At 37.8% G+C, this 21,352-nt stretch overlaps 1 protein-coding gene across 2 annotated transcripts in view; it reads right to left on the bottom strand.

The window, feature by feature from the left end:
• Positions 1-1,982: 1,982 nt before the first annotated feature.
• LOC139751209 (mitochondrial import inner membrane translocase subunit Tim22) overlaps positions 1,983-21,352 on the bottom strand; it is a 19,803-nt gene continuing 433 nt past the window's right edge. Inside the window, exons 2-5 of one of the 2 annotated variants that reach the window (XM_071666394.1) lie at positions 17,938-18,029; positions 13,575-13,670; positions 10,992-11,064; positions 1,983-2,580 (exon numbers count right to left, since the gene is read on the bottom strand). In XM_071666394.1, the coding sequence (XP_071522495.1) occupies positions 2,501-2,580; positions 10,992-11,064; positions 13,575-13,670; positions 17,938-18,029 (341 nt within the window). In that variant the 3' untranslated portion in view covers positions 1,983-2,500. The remainder of the gene's footprint in view (positions 2,581-10,991; positions 11,065-13,574; positions 13,671-17,937; positions 18,030-21,352) is intronic. The other variant, XM_071666402.1, reaches the window with a different exon arrangement.

Genomic DNA, 21,352 nt, shown 5'->3' with positions numbered 1-21,352 from the left:
AAACCCATAAGCAAGAGGGTACACTGAGATAAGCAGCTGCAGCAGAAATTTTTTCAGGTGAAGGCCACTATCTGCTGACTGTCCAAGAATAGCCTTTTGCTGCAGAGTGGAGTGACATCTGGCAGTGTGCAGCAACAAGCACCTTACCCCAACAGAGGCAGGTTATGCTGCAGTGGAAGTTGAATCTCTAGCAGTGGTAAGGTGTCCATATAATGGGGATTTACTGTCAACTTACTTTAGTAGCAGAAAAACCATGACATGCTTTCATTAACAAGCTGACCACCACTGGGTGGGATATGAACTAAAGTTTATTTTGCCAGTAGGTAGAATACAAACTGAAAATCATTTTGCTGTGACATTATCTTAAAATACAGGATGAGTAAAGAAACACTTTACAATATCCTGAAATATTCTATCATTAAGGTAATAGAATATGTCACACATTAAGAATATGACGAAAAATTTCTTTCAAGTCTTCTGCAACTACATGGCCTTCAATGTCATCATCAAAGTCATCATCCTAATTTTCAAATGTAGCAAGTGCTACACTTTACTACTTGAGCCTTTAGATAGGTGGGACTCAGTACAGCAGAGCGAAGAAAGAGACACACTGCACATAAATTGGTTTAGACTCACTGAGAAAACCAATTAGGGACAGGGACATCTCCAATGAGGATAATAAAAAATATTACTGGGGATGGAGGTGTTGTGAATGGAGACATTGGTCTTGTTTGATGAGGGAACTCAGGGTGCAAACTTAAAAAAGTAAGAAACAATTCATTGATGTAGAATTCCAAGGTTCACTTCAACACTCTGGGCACTGAGTGAGAATGCACATGAAGACTTCAAGACTTTATGCACCTAATCCACCTCATGGAGCGAGGAATATAGGTGATGAATCAATAACAGACATGCATTTCTCATTCATCCACATTGGTATTAGGGTGCTACACCTGAAAATAGTATCACACAGAGTAGGTTTATCTGGATACAGAGCTGAAATCTATAAGCAGCATCTTACAATATTACAAATAAATCTGATCTAAAACACAGAGAAATTAAAAAGAAAAAGGGGCACACTATCCCTATTAGGCATTTCAGCTGTTTACCAATCAGAATAGCAAACTCTCAGCCTGTTGTGAAATTGACTAAGGCTGTGGAGAAAAGTTAAATTCTGCAGCCAATTGCTGTAAATTTTATATCAGCCAAAGGGCTCCTCTCAAACCCATGACTTCATTTCATAAAAGAAATGGTTACTAAGCACTTGTAAAGCTTGTATCAGCATGGTATTCCCTTTATGTTCAGGTCACATGGGGCACAGTTAATTTGACACCTTTCAGAAAAATGTCATGATGGATAGGCACTGCTATCCAACAGCAGAAATAATATATGGCAGTTTGGAGGCTTGGTGACTACTACGCTGTCATGTTTAGGCTTACTGTTTAGAAGCCAAAATGATATGAAAACAATATATGAGAGCTGTTAAAGCTTCAACTCACTTATCATAGTAAAAAATATTCTACAACACAAAATTAAAAAACAAACTGAAGACTTGCACTTAAAAATATAGGTCACCAAAGTCTTTGGTACAGGAACTACATTACAGACATTTTCTTGGTACATGAAATGTGTTTCACTGTAGTATTGGTCATCAGCTCTCAAAAAGAGCACAAAGTTTTCCTTGTCAGTAATGTGATTATCAGACAGTACTATCCCAAGGACAAATCTCATACATCATGAATTTAGAGCACAGTGCACTTGTTTGAATACTATGCAAACTTAAATCATGCTTAGAGATAATAATAAGCGCAGTAAATTAATCTAATAAAACAATCTTGAACGCCTGGGTACAAAAAAATGAAGACTTAGTGTAAGATTAATCACCTTAACAATAAATAGTGTAATGATGAAAGTAGTGACAATTCTTAGCACATTCTGTCTCAATATTACAATTAATTTTTGGAGGAAATCAGTAAAAAAAATTTTCTGGTAAATTCTATATATTCACATGAAAATCTTCATATCCCAACAGCAATTTTAACAAACTTAAAACATGATGTCTACATCATGAGAGACACTGTTACCTGCACAGTGCAAGTTCAGTATTTCCTGTGTGTCCAAACAGCGATACATTACTGTTTTCATTGTCCACGTAACTTAGTTATCCTTACGCCAGAATTCACACTTATTCTAGCATATATGTCCCTACAAACAGAGCAAATCACTGTTCATAAAGTTATTTATGTCGTTCCCAATAACTATGACCTGACACTTTTTAAAAGACAAGTTTTTTCACTTCCTCAATAAAATCTTAAACACTTTTCCTCGTCTCTTTTTTTCCCCTTTCATTAGTCTTTCATTGTTTCAATTGAGACCCAACCTTGATGTAGACTTTTGCCTGTGACTGGAGCCTCCAACATAAAAAAAAATCCTTGACTTCTAATCTATATTTGTTTTTCAGCAAAACTTTTCACATCTAATAATCATCACTTTGGAACACTCAATGTCTCATGTAGTAATCAATTGCAAATGAGAACACTGCAAAGCCAAATGCTCCAACAACACCAGCTTTGACACCCGCTGAAAAGAAAGAAAAATTCTCCATGAGCAATATACTTACTAAAAGTGTTTCAGTATGATGCAATTACTTATTCTAAAAGAAACATTTGTATATCTAACTCTCCTAAAGGCATTCTCTTTATTCATAGTAGTGGCTTTGGTTCAGTCTTCCCAAACATTAGGGCCAGTGACCATTTCAATACTTTCAAGAGCCCCAAACTTAACAGCACTCATAACGGAGAGTGATTTTCATATGCTTGACTATTTCATTAACATACATGAAACATTTGCCATAATGTGCTTACAGCTAAGCTAGAGAATGTGTAATAACAATCACCAACAAAAATGACATCTTTTTTAAAGTAACCAACAACACATTGGGAAAATCTTGCTCCATAGGCCATCTAAGGAGAAAGGAAAGAAGAAAATGCAAGAAAAATAAAGTAGAAATTAAACACTGCTCAAAAGGTGTTTGTAGACCTGATTCTTAAAGGTAGAAAGGTTATCTAAGGAAGGAAAGATAAAAAGTAGGAAAAGAATTCCACAACTTATCAACTGGAGGAAAGAAGGAAGTATCATGAGAGTCAATCCCCATATGGACAGTTTCTACAAAGAAACAGTGAGATGCAGAAGCCATCTGCATGCCTTGGATCCAAGCCTTGGTTGCAGCAACACATGTGAACAAGTTATTATAAGAATGACCAATATAACACCTGCATGAAAGTAGAAAAAAGAGAGAGCAGCAACAATGTGACATACAAAAATGGATGGCTGAAGAGAGGTAATGCATGAAGAATCAACAAATAAAATTTTTTATTCCACTCGTCAAAAGAAGATAGACCCATCCCAAACACGACAGCAGTTCTCCATTCAAGGGCAAATAAAACTCCCACATATATAAAATAGTTACTGTATAGTTTTGGTACCTTTTCAACACCCCTGAGCTCTCAAACAAAACCAGATTTGATATGTTGATTATGTGAGATTTCTAGGATAGACTAGAGGATGTGGTTATGCCTAAAATGTTTATTTCTTTACAGGGTTAAATCATGATATTTTGAAATTGAATAAGGGGAAAAGGTTACTCTTAGAGAGATATATGGGGAGAAGTTGCATCTGAGCACTACTGAATTTAATCAAGTAACTGCTTCCCCATTCCAAGATGATGCATGGGTCTAAAATGAGAAGAAATATATTCAGTAAGGGAAAAAAAACAAGTATTAAAAAAGGAATGGAAAATAAGTAAGATGAGGTTTGTAAAGTGGAACCATACACACAGAATGAATAATTTCATAAATGGAAAGAAGAGAGTAGGTGAGAAGACAGAAACCTAAGGAACACAAGAGAGTAGGTGAGAAGACAGAAACTTAAGGAACACCACTGTTGATAGGATATGAAGAAGTTGCTCCATCAACATCTACTGCCATGTATCAGAGGAAGCTATGCATTAGGTACAAAAATATATATAAAAAAAAAAAAACAAGGAAAGAAATTTATAAAACAAAGATTTATGCCACACCCTGTTGAATCTTTTGGACATGTTGAAGGCCACAGCAAAAATTTCACTAAAATCCCTGAAAACGGAAAAACAGAAGCAAGTCATACAAGAGAGTTCTTCGGTAGCCCTAGCACTACAAAATCTGTACTAATTATCAGAAAGAAGGAAACAGATTCCAGCTACTTCAGAAAAGAAGAGTTAGGAAGAGTTTCAAAGACTTCAGAAATATCAGAAGCCAAGTGGTGATAGTTGGAATGGTTGGAATGACCTTTCTTAGGAATAACCAGCACCAAAGCATGCTTCCAAGAGGAAGGAGGACACTGGGTTTCTAGACTGGGGCAAAATAAGCTAGCTAGAATCAGACCTCACTCTGAGGCAAACTCTTTTAAGACACAAGGAGGTATGCCATCTGGGCCATATACCTTGTCCACTTGAGGCTGCTAAAGTACTTAGAAGACCTGGCATGAAGAAGATTTTGGAGACAGCACAGGTTCAGTGGGAAAATATGGGGCAAAGGATTAAATGCAGAATCATCTAAAATTGAACTAGAATTTAAAATGGTACATAAAAGAGCAGCTTTTTCAGTTGAAAAGTCAGCGATTGAGTTATCAAGTCAGAAAAGAGGTGGAAAGGATGAATTACAGAAGTTACTGGAGATGCTTCTGGTTAAGGACCAGAAAGGTTTATCAGCAGGAGTCACATCAGCAGAATTTTTCTATTACTTTTGAAAAACACCAGGGGAATGCACAAAGAGAAAGATGTCAGAAAGCATGAACTGCAATAGAAGAGATATGAGTACTGTAGAAAATGAAAAACTAATAGAAAGTATAACACTGTACTCTACTGCATTGTTTACTTATGGCTCAAAGTGTGGGCCCTGATGAAAGGCACAACGCCTGTACAATGTCATTGTACAAAGGCAAGGGAGGTAAAAAGTGAAAGTTTAAACAACAAAGGTATAAAATTTGCTGAGTATGTCTAGTAAGTATGGGAGAGCTGTGAATGAGAGTGTGGTGGCATGCACAAAGCATTAGACTGGAAAGGAACAATGTGGCTTCAAGAGTGGTAGAGGATATAAGGGTTACATGCTTGCTTTAAAAAATCAGTGTAAGAAAAGCTTAGAAAAAGAGTGGAATTTGTATGTGGCATTTATGGAGCTATAGAAAGTATATGATGGTATTTATAGAAAACACTGCAAAATGTGTTAGAAATATATGGTGCAGGAAGAAAGCTAGTAGAAGCAATGAAGAGTTTCTATCAAGAGAGTAAGACGTGTGTGCAGGTAAAAAGCAAGGAAGATGAGTGGTTCTAGGTGAAGGATGGTCTGTGGCAAGAGTGTGTGATATCACCATGGGTGATGATTCTGGTTAGATAGGGTGGTAAGGAAAGAAATGCGAGGGTCTTGGAGGGAAGGATAGTCCGCAGTCTGTTGGGAGGTTGGGGGGGGTTTGCCTGAAAGGAAGCCAGCTGCTAATTGTTGATGGTTCAGCTCTGGCAGCAGGCTTGAGTAAAAAGTTGCACATGATGGTGTCTGAGTCTGGGAAAGTGTGAACAGACACAGCTGAGAGGTAACATAAATAAAAGGAATGTTATATGCTTAGAGGGGGAAAGAAACAAACTGATTCAAATATGAGTTTCAATGATGAAAACCTGGAGAAATTGGAGTGTTTCATATACCTGAGAGTGGACACAGTAGAGGATGGAACCATGGAAGCTAAGTTAGCCATAGGGTGGGGGAGGGGGATATGGTCCTAGGAGCAGTGAGAAACATGAGGAAAGAGAGGTTACTGTCTGTGAGGGTAAGGATGGGTATATTTGACTGTATAGTGGTCCTAATGGCCCTAATGGTGTACTATGGATGCAAAGCATGGGCTCTACATCAAAAAGTAAGGAGGATGGTGGTTGTGTTAGAAATCAAATGTTTGAGGATAATATGAGGAGTGGTACGGTATAAGGCGGAAAGAAACAAACTGATTCAAATATGAGTTTGAATGATGAAAACCTGGAGAAATTGGAGTGTTTCATATACCTGAGAGTGGACACAGTAGAGGATGGAACCATGGAAGCTAAGTTAGCCATAGGGTGGGGAGGGGGATAAGGTCCTGGGAGCAGTGAGAAACATGAGGAAAGAGAGGTTACTGTCTGAGAGGGTAAGGATGGGTATATTTGACTGTATAGTGGTCCTAATGGCCCTAATGGTGTACTATGGATGCAAAGCATGGGCTCTACATCAAAAAGTAAGGAGGATGGTGGTTGTGTTAGAAATCAAATGTTTGAGGATAATATGAGGAGTGGTACGGTATAAGACAGGCATGGCATTATGAAGAATATGAAGGAGAGAGCTGTAGAGGATTACTGAAATGATTTGGACATTTGAACAAGATTCATGAGGTGAGGCTGACTATGAGGGTATATATGTCAGAAGTGATGAAAACAAGAAAGGGAAGACCAAAATACAGATATAAGAATGGAAGGAAAGATGCTTTGAAGGACCAGGGCCAGAACACACTGGAACATCTGACGCATACAAGAGACTGTGGATTGGGGCAGCGTGGCATACAAGGGCTGAACCAAGGCAAGTGAAGCAGTCAGGAAAAACAAAAAGGTCTATGGAGCTTGGCTTTAGATAAGAGGCTTACACTTCAGTGCATCATACATGACAGCTAGGTATTGGAAGTGAGCAAATGAGGTCATTTCTTTGTTGACTCCAGGTGCTGCCTTACTATGTGGGGAATGGTGGACAAGTATGAAAAAATTGTCCAAGTATTTTCCTCAAAAATTCTTTACAAAAACAGCTAGTCCATACTTCCTCCACCTCTCCTAAAGCCACAGAGCTTCTCCCTGATTGGATGTATGGAGTAAACCATCACTCTCTAAATCATGTCTCCCATACACTTTACCCAATGTACTAAACAAATTTATATTTCTGTAGTTCAAAAATTCACTTTCATTCCTATCTAAAAAAAAAAAAAAAAAAAAAAGAGTGAATTGTGGGTGCCATTCATGGATTTAAAAAGTCTCTGTTAAGGCTGAAAGAGAGGCCTTGTGGAAGATAAAATGAATATATGGGGTAAATGGAAAGTTAGTTACTGCAAAGAGGAATTTTCACCAGGAAAGTAAGGTGTGTGTGCAAGTAGGAAGGAGGGAGGGTATGTGGCTCCTACTGAAGGTGTGTTTGAGTAAACAATGTGTGATGCTATCGTGGTCATCTAAACTATTTATGGACAGATGGTGAGGGAGATGAATGCAAGGGTCTGAGATTAAGAAATGGGTATACAATATGATGGGTGTAGGAGGGGGCATATGGAAGGTGAGCTAATAACTGTTTGAACACTAGATGACTCCAGAGAGAAACTTTAGAAACTGGTGGCAAAGACTGAGAGAATGTGTGAAAGGAGGGAGTTGGGAGTAAATGTGATCAAAAGTAAGGTTATGAGGTGCAGCGGGAGAATGAAACAGGTTAGTTTGGATGTTGGAAATGAAGGGCTATAGGTACCTCGGAGTGGATGTGGAAGCAGAAGCATGGGGGCTGAAGTATGTAAGAGAGGTGGCTTAGGTCTTGTGCACATGAAAGAGTGTGTGGAAAGTGAGGTCAGTGTCTGCCAGGGCAAAGATGGGTATGCCTGAAGGTCCTGACAGTGTTGCAAAGATGTTTGTCTTGTGCCCTGAATGTAAAAGGTAGTTATAGGGTAGATGTGTTGAAAATGACATGCCTGAAGACAAAATATGGTGTAAAGGAAAATTGATCCCATAAGAAATGATAGGATAAGAGATAGGTGTGGTTGTAATTGCAGCTCAACTAAGAGAATTTACTAGGGTGTGCTGAAATGGTTTGGACATACAGGACGGATTAGCATAGAAAGACTGACTAGGAGGATCTACACATCAGAACTGGGATGAAGATGGGGGAAAGAAAGACAAAGGAGATGATGAAAAGATGAATGAAGGAGGCTTTGTGGTATCAAGGTCCAAACATTCAGGAGGGCAAGAGGCATAGATGTCTCTCCTATAAACAAAGTAAGTATCTTTGGTACTTGTTATTCCTGTAACTCTATGTTGGATGGTTCAATTTCCCTCTTTTATACACATTACTTTGATTTTTGGTCTCAAAAGCTGGCTGCTTGTGTGACCCATTAGCAAGACCATGCAATAATCTGCAAGCTGTTACATCACATGATTACTATGGGGCCATTAGCAACTAAAAGGTGAGCCATTTTGATAATTGTTCCATTCCATACACCTTAGAGCTTTGGAATTCTTTACTCTCATGTCTTTCCCAATAATTATGATCTGGCATTTTTCAAAGATCAGGTCGTCCACTTACTCTAAACTTCAAAAATAATTTTTGTTGTCTCTTCTTTTTCCCTTTCATTACCCTATCTATATGTCAATTAAGACCTGACCTTGATGTAAACTTTTGTCCATGACTGTTGCCTCTAACATAAAAAAAAAAAATGTATGGGATAGGATGAACTGGATCAAAGTTCTATGCAGTGGGTGACATACTGTCAATGGGTGAACCAAGCTATTCAAAAAAGTTAAAGTAGACCATGGAATATTCTGTGGGGCTTCGCTGTGAATGGTAAGCTCAACTTTAAGTTCAATATGTATAACAGTTAGAGCATGAATGTGTGCAAATGAAAAGTTGCTCAATTCTTTTTGATGCTACCTCCTTAAGGCAGGAGAATCATTTCAGTATATTAGTAAAATAACACTGTATTCCACTGAATGATAATGAGGCCAAAATTACATTAAAGCACAGAAAGAAAAACAATCCTCTCCCATCTCTTAGGATAACACTTCCATGGGTGACCAAAGTTGTAATCATTTACAGATAGTGAAAGACATAAATGCATGAAGGTTTTATCAAAAAATTTTTACCTGATAACTGCCAAGACCATTCACTTTTTATATGCTTTTCTGGCATACCTATTGTCTCTTATTTTCATAATTAATAAACAAATGCATAAAAATGATGGGATTTTCATGCTTGTTCACAACTTATTGCTTCAACGAGGCAGAACCAAGAACAGATGAAACAATGACCTCAAGTGCTTATACCCATGCACCACAATCAATGCCCATTATCCACAGCCAAACCTCACAGACTAATCCCTTAATTTCTCCTAACACATACATATGCCATGGTTCAGCCCACTGACAGCACTTTGCTCCTAATATGCCACATCACTCTAATTTACTCTATCGTATGCATTGCCTCTCAACCTCCTGAATGTACATTCTCACCCATAGCCCATTCCTTGTATCCATATACCATCAGGGATACCATAAAATACCTTAAAACATACCCATTTTTGCCCTCCCACAGTGACCTCTCTATCTACATAGTCTTCAGTGCTCTCGGAGCATTTACCCCCTTACCCACCCTATGACTTACCTTAGTTTCTATGGTTCTATTTGTTGTCATATCCACTCCCAGGTATCTAAAATACTTCATTTCCTCCAAATTTTCTATTCAAACTGGCAACCCATCTTACATGTCTCTGCACAGGTAAAATGAATAATTTTGCTTTTATTCATATTTACTCTCAACTTTCTCCTTTCACACATTCTTCAAAACTCAGATACCAACCTCTGCAGTTTCTCACTTGAATCCGCCAGGCAAAATTAACACACAAAGTATTTTCATAAGAATGGTATCATTTTGGAACATACATTTCTGAAAAGGCCGTCATTAGCATCCTCAGATATTTTGAACAATATACATTTATCTATCAACTTAAGTCTCTGACACCCATTCCCTACAGGAACTTCCATCAAAGAGGTTATCAGGGCACGAGAGTCTCCACTTCTCCCTATCCATACATGCCTCCTTAAAATGCACCATTCATCCCTAGGTTCTCTCTTTCTCTCTCTCCTTTACTCTTCCACTCTGTTTCCCAACATCACAGGAGATATTCCTCTTGCACCAACCCACTTAACTGTACTACCATACATTCTGCATGTAAACTCCCCAAACTTCATTCTTTCCAAATGTCCAAGCCACCTTAAAGTATTACACTTCACCCAGTCTATCACTTCACAATTCACTTCCTTTGCATTCCCTGCCAAACCAAATCTCTCATGCACCCCCTCATAACTTTCTACACTCCATCTAGTTATATCACATGCTCTTCTCCAATAACTCATATAAAGAGTTTTAAAAAAATATGATCTTTTGTAATTACAAAAGATTGTAAAAAATCAAAATTCTTTTACCTGTAAAAAGCATATACACAAATGTTGAGATAAAAAAATAAGACAACCTGACAGGGAAATGGTAAAGATGTACTTATGTCAACTCTTTAACACCAGTGGAAGCATCATTCAAGTTGGAGCTAAGCTCCTTATCAAGAAAAATTTCATCTTCATTGGCATCGCTACCAGATTCTTCACTATCTCCATAATCACCACCTTTGTGGTCCTTATCACTCAGCATTTCCAGGGATGACAGGTTAGAACTTCTGCTCTTGTTAGAGCTCTCCCATAAGTCTGGATTTGGCTGTTGTTTACTGGGGATTGAAAATATTGCTTTTCCTGCAATCTATTGATAGAAAAGGTAATTAGGCTCACTCATGAATGATTTCAGGCTCAAGCAAGACCAAAAGTAACCTGTGTTTACTAGGGGTGACTTTTTTTAGGACAGACACTGAAGCAACTGGTTAAGCTTGTATGTAAACATCCTTTCATTTCCCATATTTCAAAACTCACTACTTTTCAAATTAAATTGTGGATTTTTGTTAACAGCACATAGCTCTCAGTGTAAATTTACATATGGCTACTTCAAACACAATTTAAAGCTGTCCAAACATATAAGACATGGCAGAGGTATGCCCTAGAAGAAGTCAAGTCTGCTGAAAAAGTTAAATGACTTTATCGCTGACAAGATTTGTATTTCTGACAGCGTAAATCACTAACTTCACCCACAACTAACCTCTTAGTCCTAGAATCCCTCCTGTCACTCCACCTGCATACGTGCCATTCTTCCAATCAGTCTTTCCACGATACTGTAATATCAAAAATAAATCATCTATCAAAAAAAAGGCAATCGAAAAAAAACCTTCCGTAATAAGGGACTTTAATTATTAAACTGTCTTCACACACTTACCAGTAGGGACCCTAAAAGTACAAAAATCCTAATATGTAAGAATATATGACATTCAGGGTTTGTGTTTTTAATGCATAAAAAAATTTGATTTCCAATATTTCTGATAAAAAGTAAGTTTAGTTTCAGTGTTCAACTCATCATAAACTTTCATGGGAATACATATATTGTGACAAGAATCAGATGTACAGCAAACTTTAGTTACGAAAAGTGACCACTCCAAAAAAAATTCACTCAGTACTATGAGAGCACAGATAAAAAACTATCAAATTTCCTTATGATCCAAATTCTATACAACAATATCTCAGAAATCAAACAGCCAAAACACAATAACAGTTCCTCCCTTAAAGTAGGAAATGCAAGAAAATGGGATTTAGACAACTGAGTGCAAAACATCAGCTAACAATATTTTGCTTCCCTAAAAGCTGAGTAGCAGCTAACAATATCTTGCTTTCCTAAAAGATAAGCCCAAGTTGAGTACTGGATAACAATTAAGAAACACTATGCATTTTTTTGTTCGTAAGGCTGTACTGTATATTCATAGCTCCATATCTCAATTGTAGGAAATGTTTCTATTAGCATAATCAAATTTTCTAAAACTGATACAAGTCAAAGATACAAAGTGCTATAATTACACTCCTTGCTATCCACTGTACAGGGAGGTGGCCACATTACCACTTCTAGACAATCAGAGAGAAAAATGTTGAATTCTCTCCATCATACGAATCTGTATGTTTTCCTAACCAAAATTAAACTAATGCAAGCAATCAACATATAATCAAGTGATTGTCCCATTAAAGCCTTGAGCTATAGTCTTCTGATATCTCAGGTGAAAGAGGCAGTACATTCCAAAAGTACTTCTAATAAACCATATAAGATACAGCTCCTACAGTGAGTGTTGTTGATACAAAGTTACCATGTTTCTAATCCATGACAACAATTTCCTTATTCTGAGCAAGAGTTCTGAGTTTGTGATGTATTGCACATCTGATACTAACAATTGTAAACAATGAAAGTGTCATTAAAAGAACTACTTCTGTAAGAACATTAATCTTAACAAAATCTGAACCACCCTTTTCAGCATCAATGGTATCAAATAAAGCATTGATTTTTTTGTCTCTGGTTAGTGTTTATCAAGGAGTCAAAGTACAAAGTACATGTTTAAACTCATGTAACCTCACAAGTTAGCAGATATTATGAAGCTTTCTGATGATGTAAACTAGTCATATCCAAAGCAACAGAGAGAAGAGACAGCAATGATAGTGAAACAGAATGTACTGAGGATCCTGACCAAAAGGCCATACATAAATGCATAGCCTACATCACCAACTTCAATGCCTCTCAGTCAACATAAGTAATGTCTAAACTTATTAAGTATTACCTTTCTGTTTCAGGAATAAATACTCTTTTAAGTGTCAAAGTATCACAAACAATTTTTCTATATTTTTTTCAAGAATTCTCTGCACTCAGAGGATGTTTGGGCCAATGGTAAAATACAGGGTAAACGTTAAGCCATGGTGCTGTGATTGTATTGAACCTTGGTTATGTGAATTTAATGGGAACAAAGACTATGCCGGCTCAAGCAACCAATGAATTTTGTCTCACAGACAACCTTAGAAAATGTGCTGTTATTACAACCTATACACTGTCTCCATTCCATTAGAAAAGCATTTATGTACCAAAAATGAATTTCAATGAACATGTCATACTTTCAAAACATGAACACAAAAATTGTCATATTAACTATGTATAGCCACCATGAGGCCTTGAACCATAGTTCTGTGATTTCATAGGCAACAGAGACAGTGTGTGCACCAAATGAACTATTTTACCTAATACGAGGCATTTCATGGGCACTGTTAGAGCAAATGTTATTTCTGTATAACAGAAGACAATATCCATTCCATACAAGCCAATTACTAGAGTGCAACATTTTCTCAATTAATATATTCTTTGTTTCAAGATATTTTATGGTAAGACTCCATGGATTTCCAGTTCTATATTTGCATTTTACAATTTTTTGGTTAATTCTATGAAAACTGTAGTTCATACATTTGTTTTGCTAAAGCTTAAAATACAAAAATTCTGACAGCTTTACTGCATGGTGCATGATTTAGAAAAAAAAGTTTAATTACACTTGATGATATGTTAAAGGTTTTCCTCGCATCGTAAAAACTACAATAAAAATATGATTTGTTTTTGAGCAACATGTACTGAATACCATGTGATGTTCTTAACAGTCCCACACTTATGATCTTGTAGTGAAACATATACCTGAATGCCATCAAAAACCAAAAACTATAAGTTTCACTAATGATGCTTTGTGATATCAACTAGCACTTATAATACATGGAAACCAATACCTACACAATATCATTCTAACAAGAGAAAATAATGTACTAGGCCACTTACGGTTTCAATTGCACACTCCACTCCTGAGAACAAAAAGCCAATGGCAGCAAAGTTTTTACCATACGATAGTGTTGAAACTTTTAGCTCTCTGAGGACCTGCAGGACAGAAAAACCAATAACAAATGTAAAAAGGTGAGAACAAATGTGGCCTTTTTTGTCTATTTTCCTGGCACTACCTCAGTGAAGCTGGAGGCAGTGATGCTGTTTCCTGTGGGGTAGGGTAGTGACAGGAATAGATGAAGGCAAGCAAGTATGAATATGTACATGTGTATATATGTATATGTCTGTGTATGTGTATGTATATGTATGTATGTTGATATGTACATATGCCTATATGTGCATTTATGTATATTTATGAGTATATGAGTGGATGGGCCATTCTTCGTCTGTTTCCTAATGCAACCTCGCTGACACGTGAAACAGCAATTATGTATAATAACTATGAATAAAGAAAAATGTAAATAACATTTTACTCTCTACTCATCTGCTATCTTTACCTCCATTCCCATTTACATGGGGTGAATCAAAAAGAAAACTGCTCCTTGACTATAAGTGCTGTCCCCCAGCAATACAAAAATCTGCATACATGATAAACTTTACAATCAAAATGTCTGAAATCTTCAAACAAATAAAGCCATTTCTGTTCCTTCAAAAATAGTAACTGAGTGATTGCGGACTTATGAAATAAACACCAATTTATACTTCAACTCATTCATGCTTTCCTGGAAGAAGTGATTTATGATTCACTCTAAAACTACTTTGAGAGGGAGAATACTAAACAGGAGAATTTAAGCAAGATTCATGAAGTTATTTTTGTTCAAATCTGTTTTCTTCTTCTTAACAGAATTAACCTAATGTGTCCATTCTTAACCCCCTTACATCAATGCTTCCACTGCACTAGGCTAGAAATCATTCCTCCAGAATCCTTATCCGAAATGACACTAGCCCTCTCCAGTTCTTTCACTGCATCTATCCAACTATTCTCCTACTAGTAAATTAACTGTGCTACTATATATCCTTTTGACAACCTATAACCTGCCATGTATTCTACATCACCATACCATAATCCTATAAAAGACTAACTCATGTGCCTTTCCAATTTCATCCTCCGCTTTCTCTCTATAAGAGACTTTATGTGGTCATGTGAAAGCCTTATAAAGTAGTATGAGGAAACTATAGAAAGGTCTGTGAGGCCTGATTGTCAACAGGGGATCTGATTTTGGTGAATTATACATGACAACTTGAAAGTGAATGTAAGCATGTGAGAATATTTCTTCATCTCTTCTTGAAACTACTTAACTAATGTGGGAAACAGTGAAAAGTATGAAAAATGGTCATTCATACTATTCCATACCAAAGCTACTGGGTATTCTACACATAGTGTACTATAACAAGAAGAGTATTTTACACTTTCTATCCTTATTTACACTTTCTATCCTTAGTGCTTCAAAGATACTTTTTTTTTCATACATGATCATTGTTCCCCATGTTAACGAGGTAGTGCCAGAAACAGACACAGGAAGGAAACATCCACTGACATCCATTCTCAAGCTGTCATGTGTAATGCACCAAAACCACAGCTCCTATCTACAGTGAAGCACCACAAACTTTCTCATGGTTTACCCTGGTTGTTTCACCTGCCATAGTTCAGTCCAATGACAACATGTATGCCACATCATTCTAATATACTATCATGTGCATGCCTTTTAACCTCCAGAATGTTCAAACCCTGATCGCTCAAAATCTATATCACTCTCTCCTCCCAACTCCCATCTGGTCTCTCTGTTCTCCGTGTTAACTTCACTCCTGCCACACATATCCTCTTTATCAAACTTTCCTCATTTATTTTCTCCATACGTCCAAAACATCTCAGTACACCCTCTTCAGTTCCCTCAACCAAACTCTTTTCATCACCACACCACTCACTTTCCTTTTCATTACTTACTGGATCAAATAACAAAACCACAGCTCCCTATCCACAATGAGGTCCCACAAACCTTCCCACGATTTACCCTGGTTTCATATACCATAGTTCAGTCCGTTGAAAGCATGTATGCTACATCATTCTAATACACTATCATGCGCATGCCTTTTACCCTCCAGAATGTTCAAACCCTGAGTGCTCAAAATCTATTTCCCTCTCCTTCCAACTCCAATCTGGTCTCTCTGTTCCCCTTGTTAACTTCATTTCTGACACACATATCCTCTTTGCCAACCTTTCCTCATTTATCCTCTCCATATGTCCAAACTGTTATAGTACACCCTCTTCAGCTCTCTCAACCGAACTCTTTTCATTACTGCACCACTCACTTTCCTTTTCATTACTTACTGGATCAAACATTTCATTTCTAAACACACACATCCTTATCTGCACAGTCTATCTATATCCCATAACTCACATCCATATAATAATGATGGGACTACAATACCTTCAAACATACCAATTTCTGCCCTTCCAGATAACAGATCTCTCTTTCAAAATATTTTTCAGTGCTACCAGAATCTTCACCCCCTTTCTCACCCTATGACTCACTTCCACTTCCATGGTTCCATCTGCTGCCATGCCACTCCCAGGTATCTAAAACATTTCACTTTTTCCAATTTTTCTCCATTCAGACTAACACCACAACTAACATGTCCCTCAATTCTGCTAAACATATTAACCTTCCTTTTATTCACATTTACTTCAACTTCCTCCTTTCACATACTCTTCCAAATTCAAGTCGCCAATTTCTACCACCAATGCTGGATAAACAGCAACAACAGCTACTCACTTCCCAGGCCCTCTCATCTCATACTAGACTGCATACTCACCTCTCTCTCCAAGACTCTCGCATCTAACTCCCTTATCAACCCATCCATAAACAAATAAAGCAACCATGGTGACATCACATACCCCTGCTACAGACCAACCTTCACTTGGTACCATTCACTCTCCTCTCTCCCTACTCATACACATACTTTACACCCTTGACAACACTCCTCACTGCTCATATCAGCTTAACTCCCACATTATATATTCTTAAGACTTTCTAAAAGGCTTCTCTATAAACCCTATCATACGTCTTCTCCACATCCAAAAATGCCACATACAAATCCATCAAAAACATTCTTCAAAGCAAACACCTGATCCACACACCCTCTCCCACTTCTGAAACCATGCTATTCCTCACCAATATGAAGCTCTATATGGGCTTTCACTCTCAGTTGCTACTCTCCCTTACTACTAACCAGGTACACTTAACATATACCTTTGTAATTTGAACACTCACCTTTATCCCCCTAGCCTATACATGCATTCTGCCAATCCTCAGGCAGCTCATCATGATCCATTCATAGAGTGAAAATCCTAACTAACCAATAGAATGAAAATCAACAACACACTCACCCCCCTTTCTTGATAAATTCAACAGCAATACCATCCACTCCAGCTGCCTTGCCACATTTCATCTTACATAAGGCTTTCACCACCTCTTCTCTCTCCACCAGACCACTCTCCATGACTCTCTCACTTCACATATCCTACATTTGCCACACTATCATCAAACACATTCAACAGTCCAAAATACTTACTCCATCTCCACCTCACTTCTTGTCCCTTCACCAATCCCTGACTTTGTTTCTAAAACATTCCAAACCCATCCTTCCCTTTTACCCTTGAGCTTTGCTTCATTCAGAGCCAGAACATCCAGGTTTCTTTTCTCAAACATACCACTTATCTACCTATAACTGGAGAATACATAGATTGTAAAACAATATTCAAAAGCACACTACTAAAAGGTAAAAAATCTGGGCAGTTGGGTATACAGAAATGGTGAGAATGAAAGCATTAGTAAAAAAGAAAGGAGCTTTGAGAATAATTGCTATCTGCACCCTGAATGACATGAACTTATGCTTACTGGGTACTGAGGAGCCAAAAATTAGATGCTGTAATCCATGCCTTAGTTGTGAGTTTTGTACATATCAGTCACTAAATGCTAATATTCAACCCTTATCATACCAGTAAGAGGTCACTAAACTTTTAAGTTTTACTTTCTATGTTCTTTGTTGTCTACAGTGAAACCCTGATGGGGTAACAAGCAGATATGAGCTTGCTATCAGGCACAGAAATCACTATCATGTGTTTCATGATAATTCACTAAGAACACATACCAAGCACAAATATCAAATATATACCAACAGAATGTATGTTGCATAGTCTTTCAACCATATCAGATACAGTAAAAGAACCAAATAAAATAATTGATGGCAATCATTGTAGTTATGTAAAAATCAGAATTTACTAACTATGAAATACAATATGACAGCAAGTACAATCAGAATGAAAGCACTAAAATAAATATCCTTCCAAAAATATTCTTACCTCTCTCGCTGATTGGTGAGGCTTTTCTGCTGTAGGAATTGTTGGTGTGACACTGGCTGCAAAAAGACCAATCCCTCCACCAAGGACAAATCCTGCAATTAAAAGAAATTTTATTTCGGTCTGTACCACAAGCCACCATCCTGCAATTTACACTACTTAGCTCATCATTTTCATGTAATGGAGAATTTCCTTTGAGTACAGAGTACACCATATATGCCCACTGACTGAAATGGGAACCTTGTGCATTCTGTGTGAGTGCTTCCAGATCTGCAGCATACTGTAGTAGTGCTTAACCAAAGATGCCATTCTAACAAGCACATATCAAGGGTGCTATATACAGTCTTTTTGCTGGAATTCCAATAAAGGGGACGATAGTGTTTTCAATGGGTTGGTTGAGCTACTCAAAGTTAGTACAGCCCCAGGTAAGGTGCTTTAGGACTAGTAGAATGCATGTAAACACTTTTACATAAAGACAAACAGGGAAACCAATAAATATTTGAAACAGAGATGTATGATGTAAAAGCCTGCTGAGTAGGAGCTGAAAAGGGCAAAAGATTCAAGGTGAAGGTGGGTCTGCAACAGGGATGTGTGATGTCACTATCACTGCTTAACCTGTTAACGGAGGGGGTTGGTGAGGAATGTGAATGCCAGGGCCTTCAAGAGGGGGTAGGTCTGCAGTCTGCTGACAATATAGCATGTGACAGATTTAAGTACAGAATTTTAGAGGATGGTGTCTGAGTTTGGGAGAGTGAGTTATAAAAGAAACAATGTGACAAAAGTATGGTTATCAAGTCTAACAAAGTAGAGAGACAAATCAGTTGGAGTGTGAGTTTGCATGCAGAGAACCTGGAGGAAGTGGAGTATTTTAGATACCTGGGAGTGGATATGGCTGCATATGAAACCATGGAAGCTCAAGTAAGCCATAGTATATCTACTCCTAAATGTGTGTATAAACTTAGCCACAGACAGACAGACAGACAAATGGACACACACACACACACACCAGCCTAAGCCAGGTATCCACATGTCGACCACAGTACATTAACAATCTTGTTGAAGAAAAAGTACTTCACCTCATTTGAGGTAACAAGTTCAACCATGAGTTTGCATACATTACTATGAGTGAAATCAGATAAGTCAAGTCATAAGTAACTTGAAAGATCAAGATCATCAAAGCCTTTGATAATAGTGAATACCTGCATTACATCACCCTTAGCCTTCTCTTTTCTAAACTAATTAGATTCAAGTCATTTAATTTACTCTTGTAAGATTTGTTTCTCATCACAAGAATCATCTTAGCAGCTTGATGCTAACTTCTCTCCATTCTGACTATGTCTTTTTTTAAGGTAGGGTGACTGAAATTGAACACATTAAACAAGATGGGGACAAACTAATGAAGTATAAAGAATAAAGATAATTTCCCTAGACTTAAATACAAAGGCCCAAACTCTCAGTTCAAGAATTTTGTTCTCTCTTTTCATTTTTCTGTGCACTACTTGCATGGTTTTAGATCACAAGTGATTATAACGCCCAAATCTTTTTTCTCATCTACCTTTTGCAGCTCAACAGAATTCACACTGTAGCTTGCCCTTTCATTTTTGCAACCAGTATGTAAAACTTTTCACTTATCAATATCAAAACTCACTTGCCACCTATGAGTCAAGTCCATCAGTCTCTCTATGTCAGTTTGAAACTGTAGAAATTCAAGTTCATTTGTAGATTCATTTCCCTGCTGTATTATCAGCAGATTTTGATATCTTGCAATGATGCTCATTTTCAGTATCATCAATACAGGTGAGAAAGTGAACCCGCATTGAGAGTGATCTTTGTGGCACTCCATTTTTATGTCTAATCATTCTGAGACTTAAGCATTAATCACAACTCTTTATTTACAGCCAGTCAACCAATTTCCTATCTATCAAACTGCAACATCAACAATGCCATATGACAATTTTTGCACGTAATCTTTGATGCAGAACTTTATTGAATGCTTTTTGTAAATCTAAATAGGTGACATCAAATACTTTACCTCTCTCAAACTTATTGATTATATCAAAAAGGAAATCATGGGCAATTTTGTTGAAAATTGTGGTGGTCCTCTGAACGGTTCACAATTCTATCTCAAATTAGGGTTTCCTGAAGTTATACTATTTGGACAATTACTCTCAGGCAGTGACTTATTACCTTTTTGAACATCTGTGTTACATTGGCAAATTTCCAATCATCTGGAAATTTTCCCAAAATTTCCCCAAAGTAATTCTGACTTTGCTATCTCATTTTTCTTTCATTGTCCACAGATAAAACTTATAAGGGCCTTATAAGGGGGATGAGAGAGCTTGGGAAGTGAGTCAGTTGTTGTTCGCTGATGATACAGCGCTGGTGGCTGATTCATGTGAGAAACTGCAGAAGCTGGTGACTGAGTTTGGTAAAGTGTGTGAAAGAAGGAAGTTAAGAGTAAATGTGAATAAGAGCAAGGTTATTAGGTACAGTAGGGTTGAGGGTCAAGTCAACTGGGAGGTGAGTTTGAATGGAGAAAAACTGGAGGAAGTGAAGTGTTTTAGATATCTGGGAGTGGATCTGGGAGTGGAACCATGGAAGCGGAAGTGGATCATAGGGTGGGGGAGGGGGCGAAAATTCTGGGAGCCTTGAAGAATGTGTGGAAGTCGAGAACATTATCTCGGAAAGCAAAAATGGGTATGTTTGAAGGAATAGTGGTTCCAACAATGTTGTATGGTTGCGAGGCGTGGACTATGGATAGAGTTGTGTGCAGGAGGATGGATGTGCTGGAAATGAGATGTTTGAGGACAATGTGTGGTGTGAGGTGGTTTGATCGAGTAAGTAACGTAAGGGTAAGAGAGATGTGTGGAAATAAAAAGAGCGTGGTTGAGAGAGCAGAAGAGGGTGTTTTGAAATGGTTTGGGCACATGGAGAGAATGAGTGAGGAAAGATTGACCAAGAGGATATATGTGTCGGAGGTGGAGGGAACGAGGAGAAGAGGGAGACCAAATTGGAGGTGGAAAGATGGAGTGAAAAAGATTTTGTGTGATCGGGGCCTGAACATGCAGGAGGGTGAAATGAGGGCAAGGAATAGAGTGAATTGGAGCGATGTGGTATACCGGGGTTGACGTGCTGTCAGTGGATTGAATCAAGGCATGTGAAGCGTCTGGGGTAAACCATGGAAAGCTGTGTAGGTATGTATATTTGCATGTGTGGACGTATGTATATACATGTGTATGGGGGTGGGTTGGGCCATTTCTTTCGTCTGTTTCCTTGCGCTACCTCGCAAACGCGGGAGACAGCGACAAAGTTTTACAAAACTCTATTATATAACCACACATTATCCCTCTCCCTCATAACCCTATCATAACTGGCTTATCTACGATCAAAAGCTTACTTTTAAACATCTAGAGAGCGA

The sequence above is a fragment of the Panulirus ornatus genome, chromosome 1 (genome assembly GCF_036320965.1).
Source record: "Panulirus ornatus isolate Po-2019 chromosome 1, ASM3632096v1, whole genome shotgun sequence".
NCBI lineage: Eukaryota > Metazoa > Arthropoda > Malacostraca > Decapoda > Palinuridae > Panulirus > Panulirus ornatus.
This window is presented reverse-complemented; position numbering and strand designations above follow the sequence as displayed.